The sequence below is a fragment of the Vipera ursinii genome, assembly GCF_947247035.1.
Source record: "Vipera ursinii genome assembly, chromosome: 4".
NCBI classification, from domain to species: domain Eukaryota; kingdom Metazoa; phylum Chordata; class Lepidosauria; order Squamata; family Viperidae; genus Vipera; species Vipera ursinii.
Genome location: NC_139514.1, coordinates 98,399,191 through 98,427,001, shown reverse-complemented (window position 1 = coordinate 98,427,001; position 27,811 = coordinate 98,399,191). Strand labels below are relative to the sequence as shown.

At 38.6% G+C, this 27,811-nt stretch overlaps 1 protein-coding gene across 1 annotated transcript; it reads right to left on the bottom strand.

The window, feature by feature from the left end:
• Positions 1-203: 203 nt before the first annotated feature.
• DZIP1 (DAZ interacting zinc finger protein 1) lies at positions 204-27,811 on the bottom strand (the record flags this gene model as incomplete). Its single annotated transcript, XM_083362568.1, has 19 exons — positions 204-286; positions 726-885; positions 1,140-1,153; positions 2,995-3,128; positions 3,947-4,000; positions 4,632-4,761; positions 6,835-7,027; positions 7,812-7,957; positions 9,037-9,096; positions 12,126-12,209; positions 12,483-12,536; positions 12,706-12,757; positions 13,748-13,888; positions 14,957-15,019; positions 15,956-16,093; positions 16,242-16,403; positions 17,883-18,010; positions 24,942-25,026; positions 27,245-27,811. 19 exons carry the CDS (start codon positions 27,809-27,811, stop codon positions 204-206), a joined length of 2,448 nt encoding a protein of 815 aa, XP_083218694.1.

Genomic DNA, 27,811 nt, shown 5'->3' with positions numbered 1-27,811 from the left:
TTAAATATGTGTTGATATTTTTAAAAAAGAGGACAGTATGAATTGGTACAATACTTGTTCTTCCAGGAGAACTAGCTGGAAGTAATTAACAGCTCGCTTTTGATTAAAAGGTAAAATTTTGGACACAGTTTTGTAAAGAAAAGTTCCTTGTTAGTGCACCATAAGAAAAAAGGACCGACATCAGATTAAACCTCCTTGCACATTCAAATAACTGAAGATTCGCTCCAATCTGTAACAGTGACCAAGCTGCTTTTCGGTGAGGTTGAGATATCTGCATCTTGAAGTCCTATTAAAAAAGAAAAATGCAGTTACTTTGAAAGATATTCATTGAGAAAGATGCTATCATTCCCTGCCACCTATTGTTTCATATTCTTACCCTTAGAAAAGTTCTCATTATTATCCAGTCTAAATCTTTTTGGAAAAAATGCCATCTCCCATATGCATAGTTGGCCAATGTGGGAACTTTTCAGCTTTGGAATCAGTGCCATTGGGCAAAGCTAGGAAATGTGTCAAACTGTCACCAACCTCTCAGTGACTGCCATGGGAAGAGTTGTACATCTTGTTGCCATAGGAACTCTTTCTTCTTTAACACTAGGCTGTTGTGCAACTGGTAGTAGTCTATGTAAATAGTATCCACAGTCACAGTAGATGTATGTCTGGATTAAACTTCCCTTTTCAAATTGTTCAGGGAAAAATGTAACACAGCAATTCTAGCATGAAAATACCTTCATCCTTTATTGGTTTTCTCCATTCATGGGTCACTGACACAGCATATGGACCATTCTTTTCAACAGCACATACATTCTTATTTTTCTCATCTTTCCAAGGTTTTTCATCTTCCAGAGATGATAAATCCCAGTCGTCCTCATCTTCAATGCCTGTAAACTATATATATATAAAAAAGAAATAACAGCAATTTCTTCAACTTAGGAAATGTTTTAGCAATATTTCACTGAGCAGTTATTCTCAATCCTTTTGAACGTAGCACAGTAGGATGAAAGAGATATATGAAATTATTAAAAGAAATTTGGAATTCTCAGGACTAATACAGAAAAACAATGGTTTTATTTTCCTGCTCTAAAAAAAACAAATTGAGAAGACAGTATAGAAATGCGTAGAGTATTTTCTTGATTCATTACTAAACACTGTATCACTGTAGGAAAAAATTGTTATTCTAAAAAAAAACAGTGACCTCTACTGAAAGGAGTAAAAATGAGTAAGGTGAAAGAAAGAAAAAACACAATAGTCTATCAGATTTTACAGTTGGAACACTTTAAATTCAGCAATGTTAAAATGTTTCTACTAGTACCTTTCATGTACACTGGAAAGTATTAAATGTGTTTCATTCTCCATTGAAAGTAATTGGAAAGTATTAAATGTGTTTCATTCTCCATTGAAAGTAATGTTTCATTAAAGCTGCATTAAGAATTCCACTGGATACAAAGGAATACAATCATTCTGTAGGATTCTACTGCTGTGAACTTGATTCTGGCAGTTGTTTGCTAGGAAAAATCTTAGTAATAATACGATCAGTGTGACAGTGGAACCAACAACCATAGAAGCTGTTGGATTTCTGGCACTAGATGTACTGTATATGAGCAGAGGCTGGAAATGTTAGGGATTTCTGCATGCAGGATTCTGGATCTGATGGTTTGAGTTGCCTTTTGCAATCGTAGAATTCTATGGTTATCCCAGGTCACATTGGAGTCAAATGAAAACATGTACAACAGGATCACAAAACATTTAATGGGACAGTTTAGAATCTTATTTGTAAAATACCTTTACTCCTTGTGCACATGTCTGAATAGATGCTGAACCACCATTAGTTTCTCCAATTTGTTTCCTTTCCTTTCTTTGGCTTAAGAGAAACTTTTCCATTTCATCCATTTCATTTTGAAGTAAAGAGCCTAAAACCCATCAAGACAAAAGACAGGCAGTTTATAAAACAAATATCTGAAGACACAGTGACAATGCCTGCTGTGCTATCAACATTTCCTCAACAAGACTTAGTCCAGAGATTAACTGTACAGTTCTTTCATCCACCCCCATCCTTCCTCCAGGATCTCAAGGGGACATACATGGCATAACCTCCATTTTTTGTCTACCACAAAAACCTGGTAAGATATGTTAGTCTAAGAAACTGATCCCAAGTCACCCAGTAAGTTTCCAAGGCTGAAATCTGGACTCCCTTTCAAAACAAGCTGCCCTTGGCCATGCTGGTTTGGGTTGTGAAACTGCACACCAGCTGGGTGATAAGGACAGTTTCTACTTTTGCGCCCAGCCCAGGTTCTGCCCCTTTCGTTCCCCACCTTAAACATAGCTGGTGCTGCAAGAGAATGAGAGGAGCCTTGTATGCCATCCCAACAATCTTGTCACATTGCTGTAACATCTCAGCTTCACTCATGCAAGAGAGAAGCCTTTGGGATGCATACACACCAGCCTGCCTCTCGCACAGCCTGGTTTCGAATAGACCACAGCCTGGTAGTGGGCCACAGCCTGGGAGGTTGGGGACCCCTGTTCTAGACATTATGCTACTGAAACAAGTCATCCAGCAAAGTAGAAGAAACGAACAGTTACATGCAGAGATTAGCAAATTTTGTAGGCACCGCTGCATTATCACCCAAATCTGACCAGGAAAATTAAGTAAATTAAAATCCTGAGATTAGACTTTATAAAATAGACTTTGTAAGACCCAAGATCACATACAATAATGATGAAATATTAAAATAACTTGTCCATCTCACAAGATTTCAGTCAGTTTGTAAAGTTGTAATTTGGTGGTTTACATGGATCATTTAGGTTAGATATTGTTTTTCAGTTCTCTGACACGGTTCATCTGCTTCAGCTTGCCAATCTTTATAAGGCAATTTCTCCTCCCCCACGAGTGCCACATATTTTTAGCTTTCCCCCAAATACTGCCCACATAATTAGCTTTTGTACTTCTGCTTCTGGATGGCTTAAGATCTACTTCATCTTCAGGCATGTTTATATCACTCCGATATGCAAATCTTGGCACGTTGTCTTTGCTGTGGCCCTTGGAGGCCTTGTGCAGAGATAATTCAGGTGAGATGTAGGAGTGCCTGATATCATTTTCCTCCACTTCCTCTTCTGAGCTAAATGGAGGAGTTCTGGGAGAACAAAAATTCATCTATGAATTTAACCTGTTCCAGTTACAGTAATTTTAAAAATATAAACTAATTTTCTATAATAAAAGTAGAATCTATCACACATTATACCTAAGACAGTTCCTTAGGAACTCTCTTATCAAAGCAAGGATAATTAGGAGCTGTACCCATTTCTGTTGAATATTATTTTGGCATCAATAGGCAGATATATAACTATTACATTGTAGGAGCAATGAAGCACTAAATTTTAATCTAGAGTAACACCAATTCTACAAAAATAAGAATTAACTAAACTATTTTTTTTACTCTTTAGGCAGCATTCTATTTCAGCCTTTTCCAAAGTATTGCCCTCCAGAGGTGCTAGATTAACTCCTTCATGATTTTTGGTGAAATAACCTGTATTCCAGCTTCTTTCAAAGGCACAAGGTTGGGAAATGCTGATCTACAGTAAATGTAGATTTTAGCCAATCAATTTACTTCATTCCATTCAAGTTAAAAGATGACCAAAAGTAGTTGACTCATAATCATTGGTTGATCCTGTTACGTATAATATTGAATGTAATTTATAAAATCAGAAGTATGCAAATAGCATTTGAGGAGGCTAAAAAAATCAGAAGAGGATTAACAGATTTTTGATCAGAGGCAAAATATCCTGCCCAACCTTCTGCTCCCCTCTCCTTTTTGCTCTGTCCTAACTTCCAATCAGCCAACACTACTTCTTTAAAGCAAAGTGGTACATCCAATTTGTTCCAAAATTAATATTGGTTTTTATAACAGAATTCTTATTTCAAAGCACGCAAAACAAAATGAAGGCAGCTTACTCAGTACTAGGTGGCTTTCTAGAAATTTCATCCTTCAACATATTCTTCTTGATTCTGGAAGGAAAGGAAAACAAGTAATTGCAGCTTCTTTTGGCTAGGAAGATGGATATTTCATATATTGGCTATTTATTTTCTTGCATTTCCTCACTGGCTCCATTGGCTTATAGATTTGGTTTATATGAAGATGAAACTGACTACAGGAAGTCTTCGGCTTACGACCACAACCAAACAACATTTCTGTTGCTAAGTGAGACATTTGTTAAGTGAGTTTTGCCCCATTTTACGACTTTTCTTGCCAGTTGTTAAGTGAATCGCTGAAATTGTTAAGTTAGTATCTCAATTGTTAAATGAATCTGGCTTCCCCATTGACTTTTCAGACTTGGTTTCACTTTTGATCGTACTGATACTTTGTAACTAATAAACATGTTCTTTGAGGAATTTTCAAGCCTCCGAGTTCTGCTTTATTTGTCTCTGTCTGTCAGAACCATGACAAGTAATTCCACCATTACTTCCTGATCATCAATGGGCCACTCAAGAATTGCCTGAACCATGAGATGGGCAGCAAGTAAATTTGCTTGAATGAATGAATGATTGAATGAATGAATGAATGAATAACCAAGAAGACAACTCTTAAAAGCCTCCCATAAAACATACAATTATATCTTACCTGAACTTTTTAACTTACTTTGGGGTTGATATGCTTTCAACAGGCAATTTTCTTTGCATGAGTGAATGTTTGGCAACGGAAGAACGTTTTACTGGCTTGGGCAAAACAGTGGGTAAAGAAGTTCCTAAGCGAGTTGTCTTGTGTTTAGCTGTAAAGAAATGATAACTAAGGAGAATCCAATGTTATTTATAGATGGCACTTGCCACCAGCAAGACTTGCAAAAATGTTTAAAAACATGTCAGACAGATGTGGGAAATGCAAACATAAGTCAGGCACTTATTACCATGTTTAGTGGACATGTGCCAAAGCAAAGTGTTATTGGAAAAAGATACATGCTTGGCTAGAAAAGATGTTGGGAGTATACGTAGATTTTAAACCTGAACTTTTTTCATTGGGTATGATGCCAGAAAAAACTGATAAACAAAGCATATATTTGACTTTGCATATTACAATAGTGGCAAGAATTATATTTGCGCAGTATTGGAAAAATGAAGAAATACCAACAGACGAAGAAATAATTAAAAAAATATTAGAATGCACAGAGATGGATAGACACTCTAAGGCTGAAAGAAAAAGAAGTAATGAATTATCAAACTTGGGACTTATTTTATCAATGGCTAGAGGAAAGAATAAAGGATTAGGAACTAAATATGCATTAGCGAATGTAAACTCAGACAGCATGTTTGTTGAATAAATACTATTGAATGTATGGGGAAAAAATCAATAAAAAAAGGGGGGGGGGAAGAACACTTTTTACAAAATCTTCCAAGCAAGTTACCAATCCAGTGATTTCCTAATACAAGCCCCCAATATTCTACTTGATATATACAAAAAAGATGTTACACTTTATAATGTATTTTAGGGCATAAGTGTTTAGATTATTAATCTAGGCACGGCAACCCTCCTGGAAACTAAGGCATTTTTGCAAATAGACCTGCTGCAGTCAGTAGAGGAGAAGTCAGAAATCAGGAACAAATATGAAGAGAGCAATTGTGCCTTTTAAGTATTATAGGATTAAGTGCAATTTTTATATTCAGCACATTCAAAATTGTAGAATTGCCTTGAAAAACTGTTTGAGAAATTCTGGGCAAATTCTACAGAAAATGCAAACTCACCCTTAATTTTTTTGCTAAACAATGTTTCCATATATGCAATTTTCTTGTATACTGTTATCAAACACTATTGTTCCCGTTGATTGTAACTGAAAAGCATTACTGAAAAGAAATTTTAACTGTTCAACTGATAACCGGTTAATCACCTTTTTAAAATTACAAGCAGGTTGCATTAGTGCAAGTTCAAATAATGTGATAATTTCTTCAGCACAAATTATAAATTCATACTAGGTCATGTTTAATTATGAACCAAAACTCAGTGTGAAGCTAGCCCTCAAGCGCAGCTGAGGGCTTTAGACACTAGTTAATCGTGTGTGAAATATAGAGGAAAGGGAAAGGAAGATTCCATTCTAGGAAAGCTTAAAAAAAGAAGTAATTTTGAAGAACTACAGTATGGCGCAGAAGAATATAGAAGATAGCAGTTCCACTTTGGACATGGTTTTATTCCCCAGGTTGTCCTTTGTTCACTTCTTTATTTCCACTTTTACCACTTCAAATGTCAAGTGAAATACAAAGTTCTGGTTTTTGCTTTTCTGGTGGCCTCAACAATTGTTAATTGATGAGTTAATCGATGAGATCTGTCTATCTAGATCAGTGTTTCTTAATCTGAGCAACTTTTAAGATATGTGGACTGTAATTCTCAGAATGCTGGCTGGGGAATTCTGAGAGCTGGAATTCTTAAAAGTTGCCAAGGCTGAGAAATGCTGATCCAGATGGTAAGACAGGAATTATATTTAGAAGATTCTTGTTTTTATTTTGCTTTCTGTAACTTCTCTGTGGCCTTATTAAAAATAAAATTGTTAAGTGTATTCTTTTAATCTTTATTGTGAATATTTCCTTAAGAAAACATAGAAACATTCATGCTGATAATTTTTCATTGTCTATGTCAAGCTGGAACCAATTCCATATAACTTGGGAAATGTTTAAATCTGAATGATAGGATCATTTCATGGGATTTGTGGTTAGCATTAACTGAGATGTGCCTGTAGTCAGTAAATCTAAGAATTTTACAGTCATGCTGCACAAACAAACTGGCACACACTTATTTACAGGCAACAAAATTAAACTTTTAAATCTGACCCCCCCAGAGCATAAACAAAAGACCATACCTTCTGAAGAAAGATGAGGGTTGGAAAGAAATCTGCTGCAAGATGACCTTTCAGCAACTCTGAAACTGACTTGTCGTTCAAGTTGCTCTCGAATGTGTTGAATGTCAGGCAGTTGTTTCTTTCTTTCTTCTCTAGCGGACTCAACAGATATTAAGACTCTGTTCAGATGATCACTTGGGATGCCACGCACGCCCTGGGTAGGACGAATTAACGAACATTAGGAATAGTTTTATTTTTTTAGGAAGTATAAAAATTATTCTTGGGAAAAGATGGAACAATTAAGTCACTACTACCTTGACTACTTTTTTTTTTACAAATTTATTAAGTTTTACAAAGTACGTAAAAACTAACACAATGATGAAGTGCAAAAGAAGCAAAGAGAAGGGGAGGGAGGGAGGGAGGGAGGGAGGGAGGGAGGGAGGGAGGAAGGAAGGAAGGAAGGAAGGAAGGAAGGAAGGAAGGAAAAAGAAGCTTCCAATTTCTTCTACATCAAGGTAAGTACGTTTATATTTAGTTTTATTTCATGATTACAAAAAAAGAGCTCACTTTTTTCTATTTTCAAGATTTTTCTAATAATCAAAGTCACAAATCACGAGTGCATATTTTCATGCAAAAAGTCTACTAGTAATATATATATTTATTTCCGGCTGATTCAAATAATAGATGTTTCTCTTTTGATTAGAATCAGTTTAGTCATCTCTGCAAATTCCATCATCTTCATCAAACATTCCTCCATTGTGGGTAGTTGAGCCTTTCCACTTTTCAGCATATAATAAGTCTTGTTGCAGATGTACATCACTACTTTAGAGGCACTGACTTCTGTGCTGAGATTTGGTCCGTCACCTTTTTCCTATTCAGAGGCAATATTTTGTGTGACATAAGGTTCAGAATGTCAGGCAGGCACACCTGAAGTGTGCTGGCTTGAAAAAGACATTATAATTCCTTCACTCATTTGAACAATTTAAAAGTGATCTTACGGATTTAATTCCCAAGGATTCCAACTTTTCTGCTAGGGTCTGCTCCAAAAGAGTTCTCAGTTCTTTTGTTAAAGAAGGATCGCTCTTCAAGGTATTTATCGTATGAGATTTATTCTTTCCTGTTTGGGGCACTTGCTTTTCTATTTCTGAAACAAGCCAGGTATTTTTCTTTAAAAATCACGGCATAAAATCAATACACACTTTATCAAAATATTTGCAGTGTATTATGCACTCACCTGAATTTTCTGCTTAAGAAATTATACTGTTTCTATCAGTAGTAAAGTAAAACAATAACTTAACTTTAAATAGAACTGGACCAGTTTCTTTGGTCACAACTCCATTGGACAAATCATGTTATGCATTAGGTATCAGTTTAATTATAGATACAGTAAATCCATGAAAAGTTATTTATGATCGATTTTAGTGGACCTATTCTTAAGAATAATTTTCAATTCAAACCAATGTAGGTAAACGTAATGTGATCATTGAATCTTAATAATACTAGTTCACTGAATATAATTTATCATCCACACTGTTACTTATTGTGTTTGCTAGCAATTTCATCTATGTTTTTTTTCTGGGGGATCAATCTGTAGCCAATTATTTGAAAACTACTCTCATCACAAATGATACAGAAGCTTGAATAAATAAATAACCTTAATCACTGACTCTTGTTCAGAATGGTATAAAGCAGTTGGAATAGACGACTGTCAAGGTCCCTTTCAACCCTACAATTGAATTGCACTCCCTGAATGCAACTGTAAATCTTAGATCGGTATGAATAAGACAGGAGGTACGTTCAAACAGTCACACAAGCCAAGAATTGTATCAAATGAACTACAAGGAATTCTGACACCCCAAAATAAAAACAAATTCAAAACCAAAGGAACTGATTGGCCCCCTTCCCCTAACTCAATTATCTGTATGTGTAAGAAAGTTCATGTGGAAGAGACACACCTTGGTTGGACACAAGGGATGAATAAAACAGAATCCTGGAGGGAATAGTGGTGAACATTAATTGGCAAAAAGGCCAAGCAATAGGAGAAACTACTTTTCAAAGGGATCACAGAAATACTGAGGCTATCTGAAAATGTTGACGCAAGACTTTTTTGTGTCTTCTGCTAGAAGAAATGTGATATTGCTCTCTGTCTCTGACTCTCTCATTCACACACATAATGCAAGAAGAATTTAGGCCACAAAAAGGTCAACTGATCCTGTTGATTACCTTTTTCATTCTCTGGAAGCTCCTCTATGGGCTCCAGCATGGGTATCAAAAGGGCCTGTTCTAATATCGAGGAAACACACAAATAGAAGCACAGACAGATAGACAGACAACATAAAAACAAGTAAAGATAAGGCCCAGAGAATGAAAACAATTCAAAAATTTATGGAAAGGTACCAGATGCATGTTTATTTGGTGATTAAAGCCCAATCAAATGCAATTATTCATTATCAACAATGCAAATTGCAACCTGCCTCCAACTACATGCACCTGGCAAAATATTTTTTATCATTTACAAGTGGTTTTCAACCGCTAATCACAAAGTACAGGTTAAATGTATAATAGTATACAGTATTTGGGGGGGGGGTTAAATCATAAAAAGCCATGAAGAAATTTGCTTTATTTTTTTCCTCCTACCATCATATTATACAACAGATATAAGGACTTTGTCCCTACAGCATATATAGATATTGGGGCAGTGGGGAGACACATCATTTCAGTCAGGTTGCAGAAGCAGTCAGTTCAATCTCTACTCTTAAGGATGTATTAATCAATTCCTAAGTTACATCTCCCAATAGATGTACAGTAAGCCATAACAGCTATGTTATTCTGTGGTACAATTCTCAGTACAGTTCACTGAAGCTTTTCTAAATTGGATGGTTACTTTAGCTTGGCTTTAGGATTTTCTCAATAAATGTAAATGAAACTCTTTGGCTATTTCAAGCTTACACAGGGTCCCTGTGCTTATAGCACAACACTGATCTATCAAAGGAAGTATCATTTTACTAGTAGCAGTTCAAAGCAAAGTGAGAAATTATATCCTTAAAAATGTAATGAGAAAATCCTAAGGCCCAAGCTAAAGTAACCATCCAATTTAGAAAAGCTTCAATGGACTGTACTGTGAGTATTATATCACAGAATAACATTGCTGTCATGGACATATAGCAGGGGTCTTCAAACTTGGCCCTTTTATGACTTGTGGACTTCAATGCCTGGCTGAGGAATTCTGGGCGTTGAAGTCCACAAGTTTTAAAAGGGCCAAGTTTGAAGACCCCTGGCATATACCATAAATCTTCACAACTGGTTCTTATTTACACTTAGCTAAATTTAAGGTAACCAATGAACATTTAAGATTCTCCTCTTCAGTTTTCCAGCTTAAATATAAATCAAGAAGCCAAGTGGACACTATTTTATATGGAAGAATAGTTAAGCCAACTTGTGCCATCTACCGAAGCCATTTCCCTGCTCTATGGAACAACCAAAGTTCCAGTGATTATGGCAGCTATGCTCACCAAAAAAACCCCATTCAAACCTCTACTTGGAATACCTCAGTTTTTGCATCTACCTATCTTAATATACTAGCTTTTCTAGGGAGAGATACTGTCATTATAAATCTAACTTTTGCCAACTGATTGTAATAAAATGTCATCAAGAAATTCCACACTCTGAGTTTGCCATTCTCCTTCAAAATTGCACACAGAAGTCTTCAGTATGGCTACAGGTACATGAAGATCACCTGGATGCTGGGATAGCCCCATGTCCAAGGACATGTTTTTTTTCCAGCTCAGGCAATGATGTTAAATAGTCTTTCCCCAAAACAATCATTCCTCTAAAAATATCATTCTATCAGAGGGTAAAAATGCAACCATACTAGACTCACACCTATAATGTGGGAGAGTTGGGAATAATGCATGGGCACAACTTAAACCTGGTAACTTACTATTTGCACCTGGTGTCAAGTCACAAGCAGGAAAGGGTTGTTGCCACTTGCAAATTAAGTTTCTTCATTTGTCACCTAGTTTGTCATGGATACCTATGTTCATACAGATTTGATTTTAAAGCAGTAACTATAAAAGGCAGGAGGAATGTAAAGGTGCAGGAAGAGAGGCATACAGAAGTAGAAAGGCTTTCTAGTACTTAAATAGGTAATCACCAACAGAATAATTCAGATCAAAACCCAAATATGTTCAAATTGAATAAGGAATGCTAAATACTGAAAACTTTGAATACTGATAATTTAGACATTTTTGTAGAAATATCACAGGTTAAATTGCGATTCAAAGGTAGCTTTAAGAAACAGTATCTGCTATTACAAGTAATGATCTAGATTTATTTCGAAAAATAACATTGATACCTGTACAAATTGAGCAGCTACTAGCAATGACAGATAAAGATATTCCCCACATCTTAAAACTTCCTATCCAAACAATCCAATTATTTGAAATGGCAATATCATGTGATACAATTCCTGGTGCTGAAGGAAATTATACTTCTATAATCATGAGCATTACATATGGGTTTGTAGAAAGATCACATCTTACAGTGCTGTAATTTATAATGACACACTGGGCATTTTGTCTCGTGATTCCACATAAATTGTCTAAAACTGGAATTGTCCCTGGTTCCACATAAAAATGGCGCTGACAAATTATCATAGAAAGGCAAAAGGCAAACTAGCAAGGCTGAAATGCAACCAATTCAACCGTAAAGTACAAAATAGAAATGCAGTTTGTACCCTGAATATACAGTAAAGCTAGTCCATTGACTAGCTTTAGTTTCTATTCTAGCAACATAGTTTCTATTCTAGCAAAAACCCATTTTATAGCAAGCAAGCAATTAAGGCAAAAAGATACATAACTTGCTCTGCTCCACAGCTGAGCGTTAAAAGTACAAATCTGTTTATTCCCAGACTTCTCTTCTGAATATAGCTTCTCTTTCTATCTTACCAGTAAACCCACTCATTTCACTTCCTCCCCACACTCTTCATTTTCTCTTTGAGAATCATCCCTTTCCAAACACACTCGTTTCTCCTTGAAGTGCTCCTGGGTAGCCAGAAAAGCAATTAACTGTTACAAATGAAATAATTTCCAAGATCCTCTCAGAGCCTTTTGCAAAATGTGGGTGATGGTTCTGCAGGTATAGCAGCACCTGGGAGCACTCTGTTGCTCTCTCTCCAGCTTATCCATTTTCTCACATCTCTTGCATATTTAGAAACCTCTTGAAATAAAAGACATTTCAATTAGGTGTTTTTTAAAGGTTCTCTTGTTACAAACTTCATTCAAGGTGCTCACCCCAGTTTAATATAAACTAACCTTGGACAGCAGATTCTGGATGCTCTTTTGATAACAGTCTTACAGCTGGGAGACTGGACTGACTTTCTGCTTCAATTTCAAAATCTATTGAACCAGCCACAAATTAATTTGATTACAACAAAGTTTTATGCTCTTAGTTAAAAATCCTTCAATTTTGATTTTTAGTAGAAACAATTGTTGTATGGAAATAAAATCTCAGCAAGTTACATTTATGTCAACGAATACAATAACTGATCTTTCTAATATATTTCAAGAGAGATTAATGAAAAAAGATTGTTCCATTAATTAAATTTAGTTATTTATTATTATCCCAGAGGACAATAATTAAGAATTTGCATGTCCATTACTGAAACCTACCATGCATGGATGACAGGCTTGATTTGGGCTGAACGTTTTGCGCTGAAGCTTTCACTAGAACAAAAATGTGAGAGGAAGTAAGTGTCAACCTTCCCATTATAATAAACTGCACATATTTCTAAACAAGGGTTTTTTCCCCCTGCAAAACCAGTTTTGTAATAATTTTTTTTTAAAAAGTATTTATGGCACGTTAAATTCTTTCTTCCTTAAAATTCCCACTTACCTTCGGATAACTTTGAGTTTTCTACTGGTTTTTTTGAAGCCAGTTTTTCTATCTGAAATTACAGGGACGGAAAACAATGGACAGAGATGCAGAAATGAGAATTTGCTTATACATCTTAAGCATCTGCCATTTTGACAGAGTAAGGCTTCCAGGTAGGTGACAAGGCTTCATGCACAGACAAGAAGCCAATACCTCCTCCCTGCACAAAGTCCCCCCCTCCAGAGGAACTGCCCTTAATTGGTCCCAGACATAAAGACAAGCACATACAGTAGATGGGAAGAGAGAGACTATTCCTTGCTATAATGACCTCCATGTTGGCTCAATATAGTACTGTCAAGCCTGGACCGGTGGCAAAAAGGACCTTTTGTCACGGTCAATTGCAATTATAAGTAAAGTCTCCTTCACAAGTTAGTTCTGGTGACTTCATGGCCATGAGATTTCCTGACAGTGGTCCATTGAAATTCTAGCTTCTGAATCCATCTCCCTAAGTTTATATTGCCCTTTTCTGCACATTTCCTTTCTTTTTTCTAATTCTTTGAAAAGCAATGCCCAGATTTATTTATTTATTTTTATTTATTTTAATCCCATTTATATCCCGCCCTTCTCCGAAGACTCAGGGCGGCTTACAATCTAAGCACAAATCAAATGTGCTTAGCAATAGCCTTCATTCTATGTATATGCCTGATTATTAGGGCTTTCGTCCCCCCCCCAAGCGGCATTATTACAAAGTCAGCTTAATTGCCCCCAACAATCTGGGTCCTCATTTTACCTACCTCGGAAGGATGGAAGGCTGAGTCAACCTTGAGCCTACATCTCAAGATGCAGAACCTGTATTCACCTTTCAGCAGCCATGTTCTACTGCTAACTTGCAGCTGCCTTAGTACTAAAGGAGCATGTAAGAACGCAAAAAGAGAAGTGTAGAAGGATAGAAAATATTTACTTGTGTATTAACTGAAATTCCATCCAAATTTTTTTATATATAAAAAGGGCCCTTTGCTCACACTCCCGGCATTTTAGAATGGCACCATTACACGGAACAGACCTGATGTTTCTGGGTAATAATAAGATCATTCTGTTCTTGCAGCTTTTGTCCTAGTTCTTCTAGTCTCTTCTTATAGAAAATGTTGCTCATATTCAGATCCTCAGACACTGATGCTTTAAGCTTCTCAATTTGAGATGTGAGCTGAACAGGTCAAATATGGGAAAAGTCTATTTAACTGGAAACACTCTCTTTATCTTATATGTATCTTATTATATATTTATAATATAAAATAAAATTACTGGTTTAATTTTCTTCCTCCCAGCTTAATGGTTTTTTGTTCATAAAGGTTGAAGGCCAGACTCTGCTCCCCTTCAGCTCTAGGAAAATAGAAATATATCCACTATGGAAAATTAATTAAGACATTTTCCTTTTAGGAGAAATAATTTAGATCTACAAAACAGGCTTATTTTCTTAAGGAGTTAGATAATCCATTAATTTATTATACTTTTGTGCTCTTTGGTATGGTTAGGCAACTAGAGAGTTTCAGGGTGTCTATATTACTCAACAGGATGGTGATGACACACAGATTGTAGCTGTCACAATCAACCAAAACCATTATTATGGCATTATGGCCATAATAGGCTGTATAGTTTGCAGTGGTAGTCTTTCAGAGAAAAAGACAGATATCCTGATACCAAGTGACACTTTTTACACCATTCCACATTTCTCCATTTTGTAAAACTCCTTTTCCTGAGTGTCCCTTACACTGGAAGCTAAAAAAAATATGCAAGGTAAGTATAAATTTTGGCAAAATTCCTAGGTTTACTTTGTTTGTGATTATCTTATAAACCATGAATATATACGCCTATCTTATAAAATATGAATACACACACAAACCAATTTTTACCCTAGACTTTCTGTAGTTCTTTGAACCTTTGTCATATATAAAGCACTTCAGTGAGGGAAGATATTTCTCCATTGGAATTCTTGGCTTTAGCAGTTCAAATGTCAGATAAATCTGAATTTAACTGAAAAGGTTCAAAGTAATTCTTGTCATAGCATGCTTCTGCATGCTGTAGCTTATTTTTCAACAAAAGAACTGAATGCGAATAGCTTCATGTAGTTTTTCAGCATGGAAATCAGTGAAATTTTACATAATCTAAAGTGGATTTTAAATAGCCATTCTGAATGGTTTATCATGTTTTCCTGTAATAAAGATCCTTTTTTGTATTATTTATTTTTATGTAGGAAACTTTCATTCAGATTTACCTGATACTTTTCATTTTCATGTTCTTCTTGAAGACCTTGTACCTTAGAAGACCACTTAGCTTCCTACATCAAACAAATATGATAATATGAATAATGTCTTAATTTTATAGTTTAACTTTGTTTTATTGAAATCCAAATTATCAACTGGTGTCAAACTCACAATATAAATAAAATCCCAATATGAACAGCTGCACCAGAAAAGCAGCCATGGAGGTTAAAAGCTGTTGATACTAGCATAACATCATTATTTGTTACACAATATTAAAAGACGAATATGTTGTGGCATATACTAAGAAAGTAAATTTAAATGAGTTATCTGAAACTAGAACCATACTGTGAAATTACTTTTGCTTTCTGTGCCCAAGTTGATTGCCTAGATCATTTCATGTTCATGTTGGAGCTACTGAGACAGACGACTGCTTAGTCTGAGACCACAATAGACATTATGAACTAATTTAGTTTGTAATTTTAAAGTATGTGATCTTAATAATGCACCTGGCTCTGGGATTCTAGAATACCTATTTATCAAAAACCAAATTCCAAGCATTTCTGGAAAACATTGGGGGGAGGGGGAAGGATAAGGATATCTCAGTGGCATTAAGAGGGAATCTCCATTCAGATGAAAGAAGACAAACGTTCTGTCCAACCCAGGTATACCTTATGCCACATTCTAGAACAAGATATAAAGCTGAAACCACATTTACCAATTTAAAGCACAAATGAGTCTGAATCTGGAAGAAAATACATTAAAATAATCTGAACATTCCTAAGAGATCTAATTCTGCCTTCACTAGCCCCATTCCTCAGTTGAATTGTAATCTCAATCATCCCCAACCAGTGTGCTTATTTTTGGATTTAATAGGAACTGATAGGAACTATGTTCAACTTACAGGGAGGTGAGGGAGGACAATATGCAGATAAATTCTGTCTCCCTATTTAACCCAGATACTTGGAACCTGGAGTCTGAAGTCACAGTGCCTGACATTTGTATTAAATTACCTGTTTTTCAAGAAGCTGCATTACATTCTGAGGATCCATAGCAATCTGATGTTTCTGATCTATTAATTCAGTGGCATCTTTTAAAGTGCCTAAATTGGATTTCAGATGTTGGTTGGATTTCTGCACCTCTAGCAAATGCTAATAGGAACACAACAACAGCAATAGTAAATTCAAAGTTCTCTTTGAAAATATAAATAAGCTGGCATATTCTGCTAAAAAAATATAAATCACAATGAACTGCAACATTTCTCTATAGAGTACACCATCCAATTTCTCAGCTACTTACATTTTTTAATTCTGAATTTTTTGCAGTTAATTCTTTAAATTCCTTCATAAACATTTCTTTAACCTTCTCAAGTTCACGGGCCAATTTTTCCTTTTCTTCTTCTTTCCATTTGTGAAATAAGTGCTGAATCTCCTCCTCTTTGGATCTGCGTTCTTCATATTCCTGAAATTGAATGGAGAAGCTATTTTTAGAATTCCAGAAAATCCTTTTCTACAATTCCTGTCTGTTGATAATGATGCTTATTCCAAACCCATAAAACCTTATCATAACTTAGTGTAATATGTGGATTATAAAATATTCCAATCTAATTACAGGATTGCTGATCAGTGAAAAATGTGGTAGTTTGGATGCTACTTATTTTCATATTTGGTGGACTTGTAGAAATATAAAAGCTTTTTGGATTAAAATTTGGTGGAACATTCAAAAGATTTTTAAGAGAAAGATAAAGTTTACTCCACAATTATTTTTATTGGGTATTACAGACTGTGACACTAAAGAAATTAATCTGATGTTGAATTTAATAACAGCTGCAAGGTTATTGGTAGGGCAATATTGGAAGAAGGATTGTCTGCCCACTATAGAGGAGTGGACGATTAAAGTGTCAAATTTAGCAGAAATGGCTAAGATTTCTGCTTACTTGAAGGATCATTCACAAGAAAGATACATTTCGGTTTGGAGAAGATGGATAGATTATATTCAGAAAAAATATGGGACTAAAAAGTTCCATTTAGCTTATGAGTAAATTTTAGATTGTTATTGTTATAATTTAATTTTTTTCTAGAAATTGGGTATTTTAGAGTGTTGGTAATTATGTTAAAGGCGGGTTAAAGTGTATTATGTATTTGGTTTTTTATATAGTTGATTAATGTTAGTTAGATTATGATTACTATATATTTGTAACGCTGTAATCAACTTTTGGAAGTGGGGGAGGGGGGTTAGGGGGGGTTGGGAATGGGATAATATTGTAACCTTTTATAAAGCTTTTCAATAAAAAAAGGTTTGTAGGGAGACACAATGGAAATGGTGGTGTGTGAAAATGTATATCCTTTTAAGCTGGCTCATTGCTAGAACAAATTTTCGATAAAATCTATGGGCAAGATAGACAAGTGGGCTAATGCCTCATTAAGTAACACCAGCTGCCTGCAATTAGTGCAGGTTCGCATCCCACCAGGCTCAAGGTTGACTCAGCCTTCCATCCTTCTGAGGTAGGTAAAATGAGGACCCACATTGTTGGGGGCAATTAAGCTGACTTTGTAATAATGCCGCTGGGGGGGGAGAAAGCCCTAATAAGCAGGCATATACATAGAATGAAGGCTATTGCTAAGCACATTGATTTGTGCTTTAAATTGTAAGCCGCCCTGAGTCTTCGGAGAAGGGCAGGATATAAATGGGATTAAAAAATAATAATTCTTTGGAATTTCCCAAAGAAAGTAAAAAAGAGGTCCAGATTTTATATGTAGCCATCAGGTCTAAGATAGTCAATGGTCTTTTTCCATCTACATATTTCACTCTGTAAAGTGTAAAAGTATTAGACAAGGCTAGTCACTTTCTGAATGTTGATATTGGTTTAGACTTATAATCTTCATTAGTATTGTATAATTGATGGGATCTTAAAATTGAGTCATACAGAATATGCCCTACCTTAGACAGTTTGACTACATGGGCGTGTTGCTCAGCTTCTAATTGAGACCTGGTAAGTTGTAACTGCTCCTTCAGTTGGTTGATCTCCTCCTGCAGTTTATCAGTCTGTGATTTTTTCTTTTGATTTGCTTCAAAGAATGTATAAGAGTGATAGTGCCTGTTAATTCAGAGAAGTGCAGTTCTACTTACATGTACATTTGAAGCATTATTTCTTCATGTGGATTATAATACCAAGTACTTCCTCAGTACATTATCATCTAAAGGATGCAACAGGTACTCCTCCAAGCTACTTTAACAGTAAACATTCTGTAAAAGCTACACAGTACTTTTATAACCATTAGTTCAATGTATTTGGCAAATACTAACCTGCAAGAAAATTCCTCATTATTGTTTTCATTTCATTATCACTTTTTCTTCCAAATGCAATATACCCCAGACACATTCCAGGTCAGAGTGGATCCTTCTATATGTTCCTGTACTACAGCTCACACCTTTTTTCACATTGAACATGCTGACTGAGACTGCCAATAGTTCAGGAACATCTAGAGGGCCACAAGTTTCCAATTCTTCTTTTTGGAATGAGGAACGGGAGGAAAGGAATAGGAATAACTTCTTCCTGAGCACTGTTGAACTCCATCTCAATTAATAATAAATAGATGTATTATCCAATCTTAAAGCATAATCACCATGAGTGAACAAATAAAAGAAACTATATTTGACATATTCCTTTTCAACTATTTTGACGAATTTCTCATCAGCCACAATGCTGAATAATTTTTATGACAGACATCCTGACAAATCAAACAGATTCCCGACAAACCTAGCAGACAACTTTTTCTCCCAAAAAGTAGAGAAGAGAACTAGAGGATTAGCCATATTGGATTTAATTCTCACTAACAGAGATGAAATGATAGAAGGTGTTGAAGCCACAGGAACCTTGGGGGGAAGTGATCGTGCAATCTTGGAATTCAACATTCTGGAAGCACAAGCAATAGAACACAGTCAAACTAGAGTCTTGGACTTTAAAAGAGCTAATTTCAATAAACTTAGAGAGAGCTTGGGAAGGATTCCATGGATGAGATTCCTAAAGGAGAAAACAAGAAGCTTGGGAAATTTTGAAAAGTGAGATAATAAAGGCCCAGTCCAGCACAATACCAACAAAGAAGAAAAATAACAGCTTTCAAAAGAAACCAGCATGGCTGCATAAAGAACTCTCTGATAAATTGAAAGATAAAAAGGACAAGTATAAAAAGTGGAAGGAGCACATAACTAAGGCAGAATATCAGCAAATAGCCTGAGCCTGCAAAGATGCATTTTCTGATGAAGTGAGGAAAGCTAAGGCTCAAAATGAACTAAAGCTTGTGACCAAAGTCAAAAATAACAAAAAAAGCTTCTTTCAACATGTAAAAAATAAGAAAAAAGTTAAGGAAATGATTGGTCCATTAGCGGGGGAAAGTGCCAAGAAGGTGACAAGCCAACAGGGAGAAAGCAGAACTATTTAACTCGTTTTTTGCATCTGTCTTTACACAAAGGGAAAAAACAGTGCAACCCATAAAAAACAGAATAGAAACACAAGTTAAGATAGGCAAGAAAATGGTTAGTGAGCACCTGTCCAGCCTAGACGAGTTCAAATCACCAGAACCAGATGGATTACACCCCAAGGTTCTCAAGGAACTGGCAGATTTGATCTCAGAACCACTGAACTATTTTTTTCAAAGATCCTGGAGCACTGGGGAATTACCAGAGGACTGGAAGAGAGCTGATGTAGTTCCCATCTTCAAAAAAGGGGAAAAAATAGATCCAGGGAACTTCACACCTATCAGCCTGACATCAGTACCTGGGAAGATTCTGGAAAAGATAATCAAACAATGAATCAGCGAACACCTAGATCAGGGGTGTCAAACTGCCGGCCCATGGGCCAGACACATCACAACAAAACCGCACCCACCCCATTGACAGAAATGGGAAAAAAGCTCTGATACGTCACGCAACGTCACATGATGTCGCGAGTTTGACATGTCTGACCTAGATGCAAACAAAATCATTACCAAAAGCCAACATGGGTTTGTCAAAAACAGATCATGCCAGACAAATCTTATTGCATTCTTTGACCAAGTGACAAAATTAGTGGACCAGACGAATGCTGTGGATATAATTTACTTGGACTTCAGTAAGGCATTTGATAACATAGACCACAACCTACTACTTGATAAGATAGAAAAATGTGGGTTAGACAGCATCACCACCAGATGGATTTGTAGCTGGCTGACAGGCGGTACTCAGCATGTGTGGTGCTCAATGGAACTGCATCTACATGGAAGGAAGTGTGTAGTGGGGTGCCCCAGGGCTCTGTTCTGGGCCCAGTGCTCTTCAACATCTTCATCAACGATTTGATGAGGGGATAGATGGGGAACTTATCAAATTTACAGACGACACCTAGCTGGCAGGAATAGTCAATACTCCAAAAGATAGGCTTAAGATACAGAAAGATCTGGACAGACTTGAACACTGGGCGCTATCTAACAAAATGAAATTCAATGGTGAAAAAAGTAAGGTTCTACATTTAGGCAGGAAAAACCAAATGCACGGGTATATTATAGGGGGTATCTTGCTCAATAGTAGTAACTGTGAGAGGGATCTTGGAGACATAGTGGACAATCACTTAATATGAGCCAGCAGTGTGCTGCAGCTACCAAAAAAGCCAACACAGTGCTAGGCTGCATTAACAGAGGGATAGAATCAAGATCATGTGAAGTATTAATACCACTTTACAATGCCTTGTTAAGGCCACACCTGGAATACTGCATCCAGTTTTGGTCACCACAATGTAAAAAAGATGTTGAGACTCTAGAAAGGGTACAGAGAAGGGCAACAAAGATGATTGGGGGACTGGAGGCTAAAACATATAGGGAATGGTTGGTGGAATTGGGTATGTGTAGTTTAACGGAGATAAGGGTGAGGGGAGACACGATAGCAATATTCCAATATCTCAGGGGCTGCCACAAAGAAGAGGGAGTCAAGCTATTCTCCAAAGCGCCCGAGGGCAGGACAAGAAGCAACAGATGGAAACTAGTCAAGGAGAGAAGCAACCTAGAACTAAGGAGAAACTTCCTGACAGTTAGAACAATTAACCAGTGGAACAACCTGCCTCCAGAAGTGGCAAATGCTCCAACACTGGAAGTTTTTAAGAGAAGACTGGACAGCCATTTGCCTGAAATGGTATAGGGTTTCCTGCCTGAGCAGAGGGTTGGAGTAGATGACCTCCAAAGTCCCTTCCAACTTATCATCATCATCATCATCATTGTATATAAATAATCTGTGATATTCTCAATCAGTCTTCAATTGAAACACTTTGAATCAATTAGATCCCTCCTTCTGCCAAAAATTCAACCCTATAGAGAAAAGCAAATATGTATAATGAATATAAGAAATGTTAAAATGCAGATGTAGGTTGCATAAATCCGTATGACCATTAGATGGCAGCAAATACTTTTTTGCAACCTAAACTGTTAACCTAAATTTCTCTTTATCCATAAAAGCAACTGGATCCTGAAAAGGCAGTTAAGCTCCTAAATATCACATATGATAATCTATTTTTGAGCTAGTTCCTTAATACCAATCCACTGCAATTTAACCAGTCAGAAACTGCAGTAATTGGAAGAAAACAATTTGTTGAAAAAGTAGTATACAGATAGAATGTCTTCGATTTACTTTTGCTTTATGCCAATACTTTTAAACTATGTCCAATTATGTCCCAGAAAATTATATCCAGTTATATCACAGAAAAAAATATCTGTTACAGTGCAGGAAAGGAAATTATGCCCAATTATCCAAAAAACAAAAAGAAAAGGAGTAATAACTACGTCATGCTAGGATGAAGTTTTAAATGTTTTTGATTTTGGAACCACCCAGTAAGTTGACATTATCTTTATTTCCTTTTATTAGTGGAATCAACCTAGAATTATTTTTTAATGTTACAATTTCATAAATGTAAAGTCATCCTCAGATAAGAAGGAATGTTTTGTAAAGCATTGCTAGGTAAGTAGACCTTTTAAAGCAGTGAATACACTGATTCCATATAGTCACATATATTATTTCACCATCCAAGATCACTTTATTCATATATTGTAAAATATATTTTTCATAATATAAATGATCCTCAACTTAGTCACAATGACCGTTTGCAGTTCTGATGGACTCCCCAAAATCTAGTTACTATCCAGTTTCAAAGTTCAATGCAGCAGCTTGCACTCACATAACTGATTTACAATGGCTTTGCTGAATCCTACATTTACTTCTATTTTCTAGAAAAAAAGCCTATAGCAAACAATAGATTTGCTTAATGACCATAGTGTTTAATGACTACTACACAAAAAGCTTGTAAAATTGGGTCAGTCATGTGATGACCTGCTTTATTTATTTATTTATTTATTTATTTATTTGTTTTTATAAACCGCCCTTCTCCCGAGGGACTCGGGGCGGTGTACAGAGTAAGGTAGGCAAACATAATGAAACAGTACTGAAAAACAATAAACAAAACAAACTGGGACCCCAATTAGAGCTATCAGGCCAGGCCGGACTGCTGGAATAGGTAAGTCTTCAAGTCGCGCCGGAAGGTGCGGAGGTCGGGAGCCATCCGGATTTCAGTTGGTAGGCAGTTCCAGAGGGCTGGCGCACCCACTGAGAATGCCCTCCCCCTGGGGGCCACCAGCCGACATTCCTTGAGCGGTGGCACCCTGAGGAGGCCCTCTCTGTGGGAGCGCACAGGACGGTGGGGTGTTGACATTGGCAGAAGGTGCTCCCGTAGGTAGTCCGGACCCATGCCATGTAGGGCTTTGTATGTCATTGTTAGCACCTTGAACTTCACCCGGAAGGCAACTGGAAGCCAGTGCAGCGCACGGAGGAGAGGTGTGATATGGGAGTATCGGGAGGCTCCCAAAAGTGTCCGTGCCGCTGCACTTTGCACCAGTTGAAGCTTCCGAGTGGATCTCAAGGGCAGCCCCATGTAGAGAGCGTTACAGTAGTCTAGGCGAGAGGTCACAAGGGCATGGGTGACTGTACGTAAGGCATCCAGGTCCAGATAAGGCCGTAGTTGGCGCACCAGTCGAACCCGGGAGAAGGGCCCCTTGGTCACAGCTCCTATGTGATCTTCCAGGGAGAGCTGTGAGTCTAGGAGGACACCCAGGTTGCGGGCCCTATCAACAGGGGGTAGTAACTCATCCCCGATGTTAAGGGATGGGATGCTCTGAGTAACCTGGCTTGCCGGTACGTACAGCCATTCAGTCTTGTCCGGGTTCAGTTGAAGCCTGTTCCTCCCCATCCATTCCCGGACCGCTTTCAGGCAGCGGGACATCACGTCGAGGGCATCACTGATGCTGTTTGGAGTTGAGATGAAAAGCTGGGTGTCATCAGCATACTGATGGTACCCTACTCCAAAGCTACGAATGATCTCACCCAGCGGTTTCATGTAGATGTTGAACAGGAAAGGCGAGAGAACCGACCCCTGAGGGACTCCGCAAACGAGAGGCCTCGGAGTCGACCTCTGTCCCCCTGCCAGCACCGACTGCGAGTGACCCTGGAGAAAGGAGGAGAACCAACGCAGAACCGTGCCTCCCACTCCCAGTCCCCTGAGGCGCCGCAGCAAGATACCATGGTCAATGGTATCAAAAGCCGCCGAAAGGTCTAATAAGACAAGGACAGAGGAATAGCCCCTGTCCTGGGCTCTCCAGAGATCATTCATCAGAGCGACCAATGCCGTCTCCGTGCTGTAGCCCGGCCTGAAGCCCGATTGGCACGGGTCTAGATAAACCGCTTCATCCAGGACCTGAGGAAATTGGTGCGCCACCACGCTCTCAACAACCTTCGCAAGGAAGCGAAGATTGGAGACTGGACGAAAGTTATTCAATGAGGATGGGTCCAAGGTGGGCTTCTTGAGGAGAGGTCTCACCACCGCCTCCTTCAAGGTGGTGGGGAAGTGACCCTCACTCAGAGAAGCAGAGATGACCGCCAGGAACCAGCCTCGTGTCCCCTCTCGAGCCGCATAAGCCAGCCAGGAAGGGCACGGGTCCAGTAAGCATGTGGAGGAGCTCAACCTCCTCATAATCCTGTCCACTTCCTTAGGAGTCACAGGATCAAATTCCTCCCAGATGATGTCGACAAGACTGTCCATGTCTTGTTCTTCCAACTCAGCCCAGTTGGAGTCCAGGCCGGTTCGAATCCGAGCAATTTTATCCAGCAGATATTGACCGAATTCCTCGGCTTGACCCTGCAAGGGTTCCTCCCTCACCTCTTGGTTCAGTAGGGAGCGAGTCACCCTGAACAAGGCAGCCAGGCGATTATCTGCGGACGCGATGAGGGTGGAAAAGTAGTTGGATTTTGCCACCCTTATCGCAGCGAGATAAGACCTGGTGAGGATTCTTAATCGCAATCGGTCGGATTCGGATCGACTGGATCTCCAACGGCTCTCTAGGCCCCGTCTCCGACGCTTCATCTCCCGGAGCTCCGCAAACCATGGGGCTCGCTGGGATCTGCGCCGGGTCAGAGGCCGCATGGGTACAACTCGGTCCAGAGCCTCCGTGGCTGCCTTTTCCCAGGCTTCCACTAAGGCATCCGCCGAGCTGTGAGCAGGGAGTGCATGTGCGTCCCCAAGCGCTGCCTTTATGGCTTTACAACCATAATGACTTATGACCTTAAGTGCCAGACTCAATTACGGTTGTAAATTGAGGATTAGCTATACTGGAAGATCTTTTCCTCTGATCATAATTTTTCCCCCCGAAGTCATTAAAAAAATAAAACTTACAATTTTAAAAAACTAAATTTAGATAAGTTTTATATATACACACCGTACAAAGTTCATTTGTACAATTCAACTTAATAAGGGCCCTAGTAGGTTCTCACATATTAGCAAGAAGTAACAAACGTGGATTTCCTCTCTAAACAAAGTCTCCTCATTCTCTAAATAGCACCCACTGCACTTGTTTGCTTTTTTCAAACAAGAAAAATTATGGATTGGATGTCAGTTTTGAAATCTATTTATTTATTTATTTATTAAACACTCACCAGTGACTGGTTCTTCTGAATGGCGACGCTGCAAATGACTGTGCAGGAAGGAAGAGTTCACAAAGGCTTTGTCACAAAACTGACACTGTAAAATAAAAGTTTGGTTAAACAACACCTGCGGAACAAAGAATATTTATCTCTGTATATTTATCTTTATGTCTGTATGATTCAATGTTTGTCATTATTTTTAATTGCATAGTTTTGCTCTGAAAACAACTGCCATTTGAGCAATTTAATGGTAGTAGTATGATGCAAGGAACTCAATCCTCAACCAAAAGGACCGGAAAAGACTTCTGATTAAAATATATAAATATTAAATTACAAATATGCTTTTAAAAGTACAATGCAGATAAAGAAACTTATTTCTTCTAAGTTACTACTGGTGACAGCTACTGGCAGTACCCAGCTGATGTGGGCTAATCTTGAAAGAATCCTTTACGGGATGGAAATAGAATGGTAACTAGACAATTCATGCCCCATTGGATTTATTACCTGAGCATGAGGATGCTGCAATGGTCATAAGTATGAAAAACAGTCGTTAAGTCATTTCTTTCAGTGCCTTTGTAACTTTGAACGAATGTTGAAAGTTGAGGAGTACCTGTATATTATTATCATGTAGATTCAAGCTAGCTTAATTCACACTATATTACACTTAATTAGGTTATGGCAGATGAAACTGAGTATTGGACTGTAGGTTTCAATTCTGCTGTAATGTACAAAAACTACCCAGTAGGGGCATTATAAAACAATTCAGAAATGCCTGAAATTCTGCCAGTGGAGAAGGTAAGCAAGTCAACAATTCTGTACAACTCTTTAAAATTTAGAGCAGAAAGAAGCGACAGATAGGATTAGCCCACTTCAACGAATTTAAGAAATTTAGGAGAATCGCATTACTGAATGTATACAGGGCAATGATTCACTTAACAACTGTGACCAGGTCATCAAATGAGGCATAACTGGCTTAATGACTATTTCCCTCTCTTCAAAAATAGTCTCCAATACTTTATTATTGTTTTGCTTTGTTTACAGCATTTGTTACTCTTAGGTATGAGAGCAAAATCAAAAGACTAATTTGTAGGGGGCTTCCTCACAGGCCAATATTCAGAATGGTACCTTATTTGATACCATCCATACTGAGTTCAAATCACCAAGCTCACAAGCAAACCTATTCCAAAAAAAAGGGGGAGGAGGAGGAAGAGAAAGAAAATGCTGTAATCCTGCATTCATACAGACACATCAAAATCACAATGGCCTTTCGGTGGACAATCATCTTTTATGTGACAGTTGTCTTGACAAGCTGGCTGCCATGGGGCTTTTTTTTTCCTTCCTTTTTTTATTACCTCCCAGAGCTGGCCCCAAGAAGTAACCGAAGCAAGGCCTGCTTAGCTTCCCAACTCCACCCCAGCAGGCCATATCCCACCTCAGGGGTCCTTGGTACTCTCAGGGCTGGCTTGTTTTCTTGCAGACATTTCATTAACCCAGGGGTCTTCAAACTTGGCCCTTTTATGACTTGTGGACTTCAACTCCCAGAATTCCTCAGCCAGCTTTGCTGGCTGAGGAATTCTGGGAGTTGAAGTCCACAAGTCATAAAAGGGCCAAGTTTGAAGACCCCTGCTGATTAACCAAATCAGTTCAGAGAGACAGCAAACCTGTATAGAGTAGCAAAAGTTTCTGAAGCTGATTTATTAAATATTGATTTTGATTACACAGGTTTTCTACATGTATAGTATGGTTTATTTCTGATTTTACTGCTACATTCCTCAAAGAATCAGAATGCTATATATATGAAAATGAATGCAGGATAAAAATGGCAAACTAAATCAAACTATCCAAATAATGCATACTCTACATTAAATTAACATTGAAATCATGTTGTTCATGAGATTACAGAAAGCGCTTTGAGAAATCTAATGTCAAAAACCTCCTTCATCCAAACTCTTTCCTAATGGAATCTTGAGGACAACATATATCATGGGAATAGGGCAAATCCAGTTGAAATCTGCTGGATGCACAGACCTCTACCCTATGGATAATTTAAGGTGGGATTACAGGTTTGCTGTCTCTCTGAACTGAGAGGAAACCCGACTGCTTATTCAGGCTGATGGTGTTACCCCAGCGTGGGTGAGGAAAAGTCTGCAAGGAAACAAGCAACCCCAGAGAACACCAAGGACCCCTCAACCAGTCAATCCTTGAGCTACAAATCTTCTCCTTTGTGAAAATATCCCACCTCCCCAAACCCATCACTAGGCGTCCCATGGCGATTGGGAGTCAAACGCCTTCCCCCCCCCCCCCCGCCAGCCCACCTGGTGATAGGTGGCCCCGGCCTGGAGCACCATCTGCTGAGTGGCGATCATCTTCTTGCGGCGTTTGCATTCCTCCTTGAGCAACTGGATCTGCTGTGCCCCGCGGGCCACATCCTTGGTCAGCAGGTCGCGCTGGGCATCGGCGGAGCGGAGCAGTTCCTGCCCGGCGCGGACTTGGGCGCTGAGGTAATCCTGAGAGTGGAGGAGGTACTCGAGGCAAAGCTGGGCCAGGCGCAGGAGCTTGAGCAGCAGCGGGTCGGCGGGGCCCCGGCAGTGAGGGCAGCGCTCGCGGCCGGCGTTGCAGAAGGTGACGTGCTCCAGGTGCTCCTGCAGCACCGCCACGTTCACCTCGGCCGCCACGCGGTCTACCTCCACCGTGCTCAGCCGACGCCAGTCCGGGCCCTCGTGCCTCGGACGGAATTGGAAAGGGGGCAGGACCGCTCCGGGCGGCGGGGAGGTCGTTGCCGCCATCCCAGCCAGCGGCTCCGCCTGTTGGGACAGAAAGAAACCGGGGTCCCGCACCGCCACCTGCCGGGGGTGACTTCGCCGGCCTGGCGGGCGCCGCAT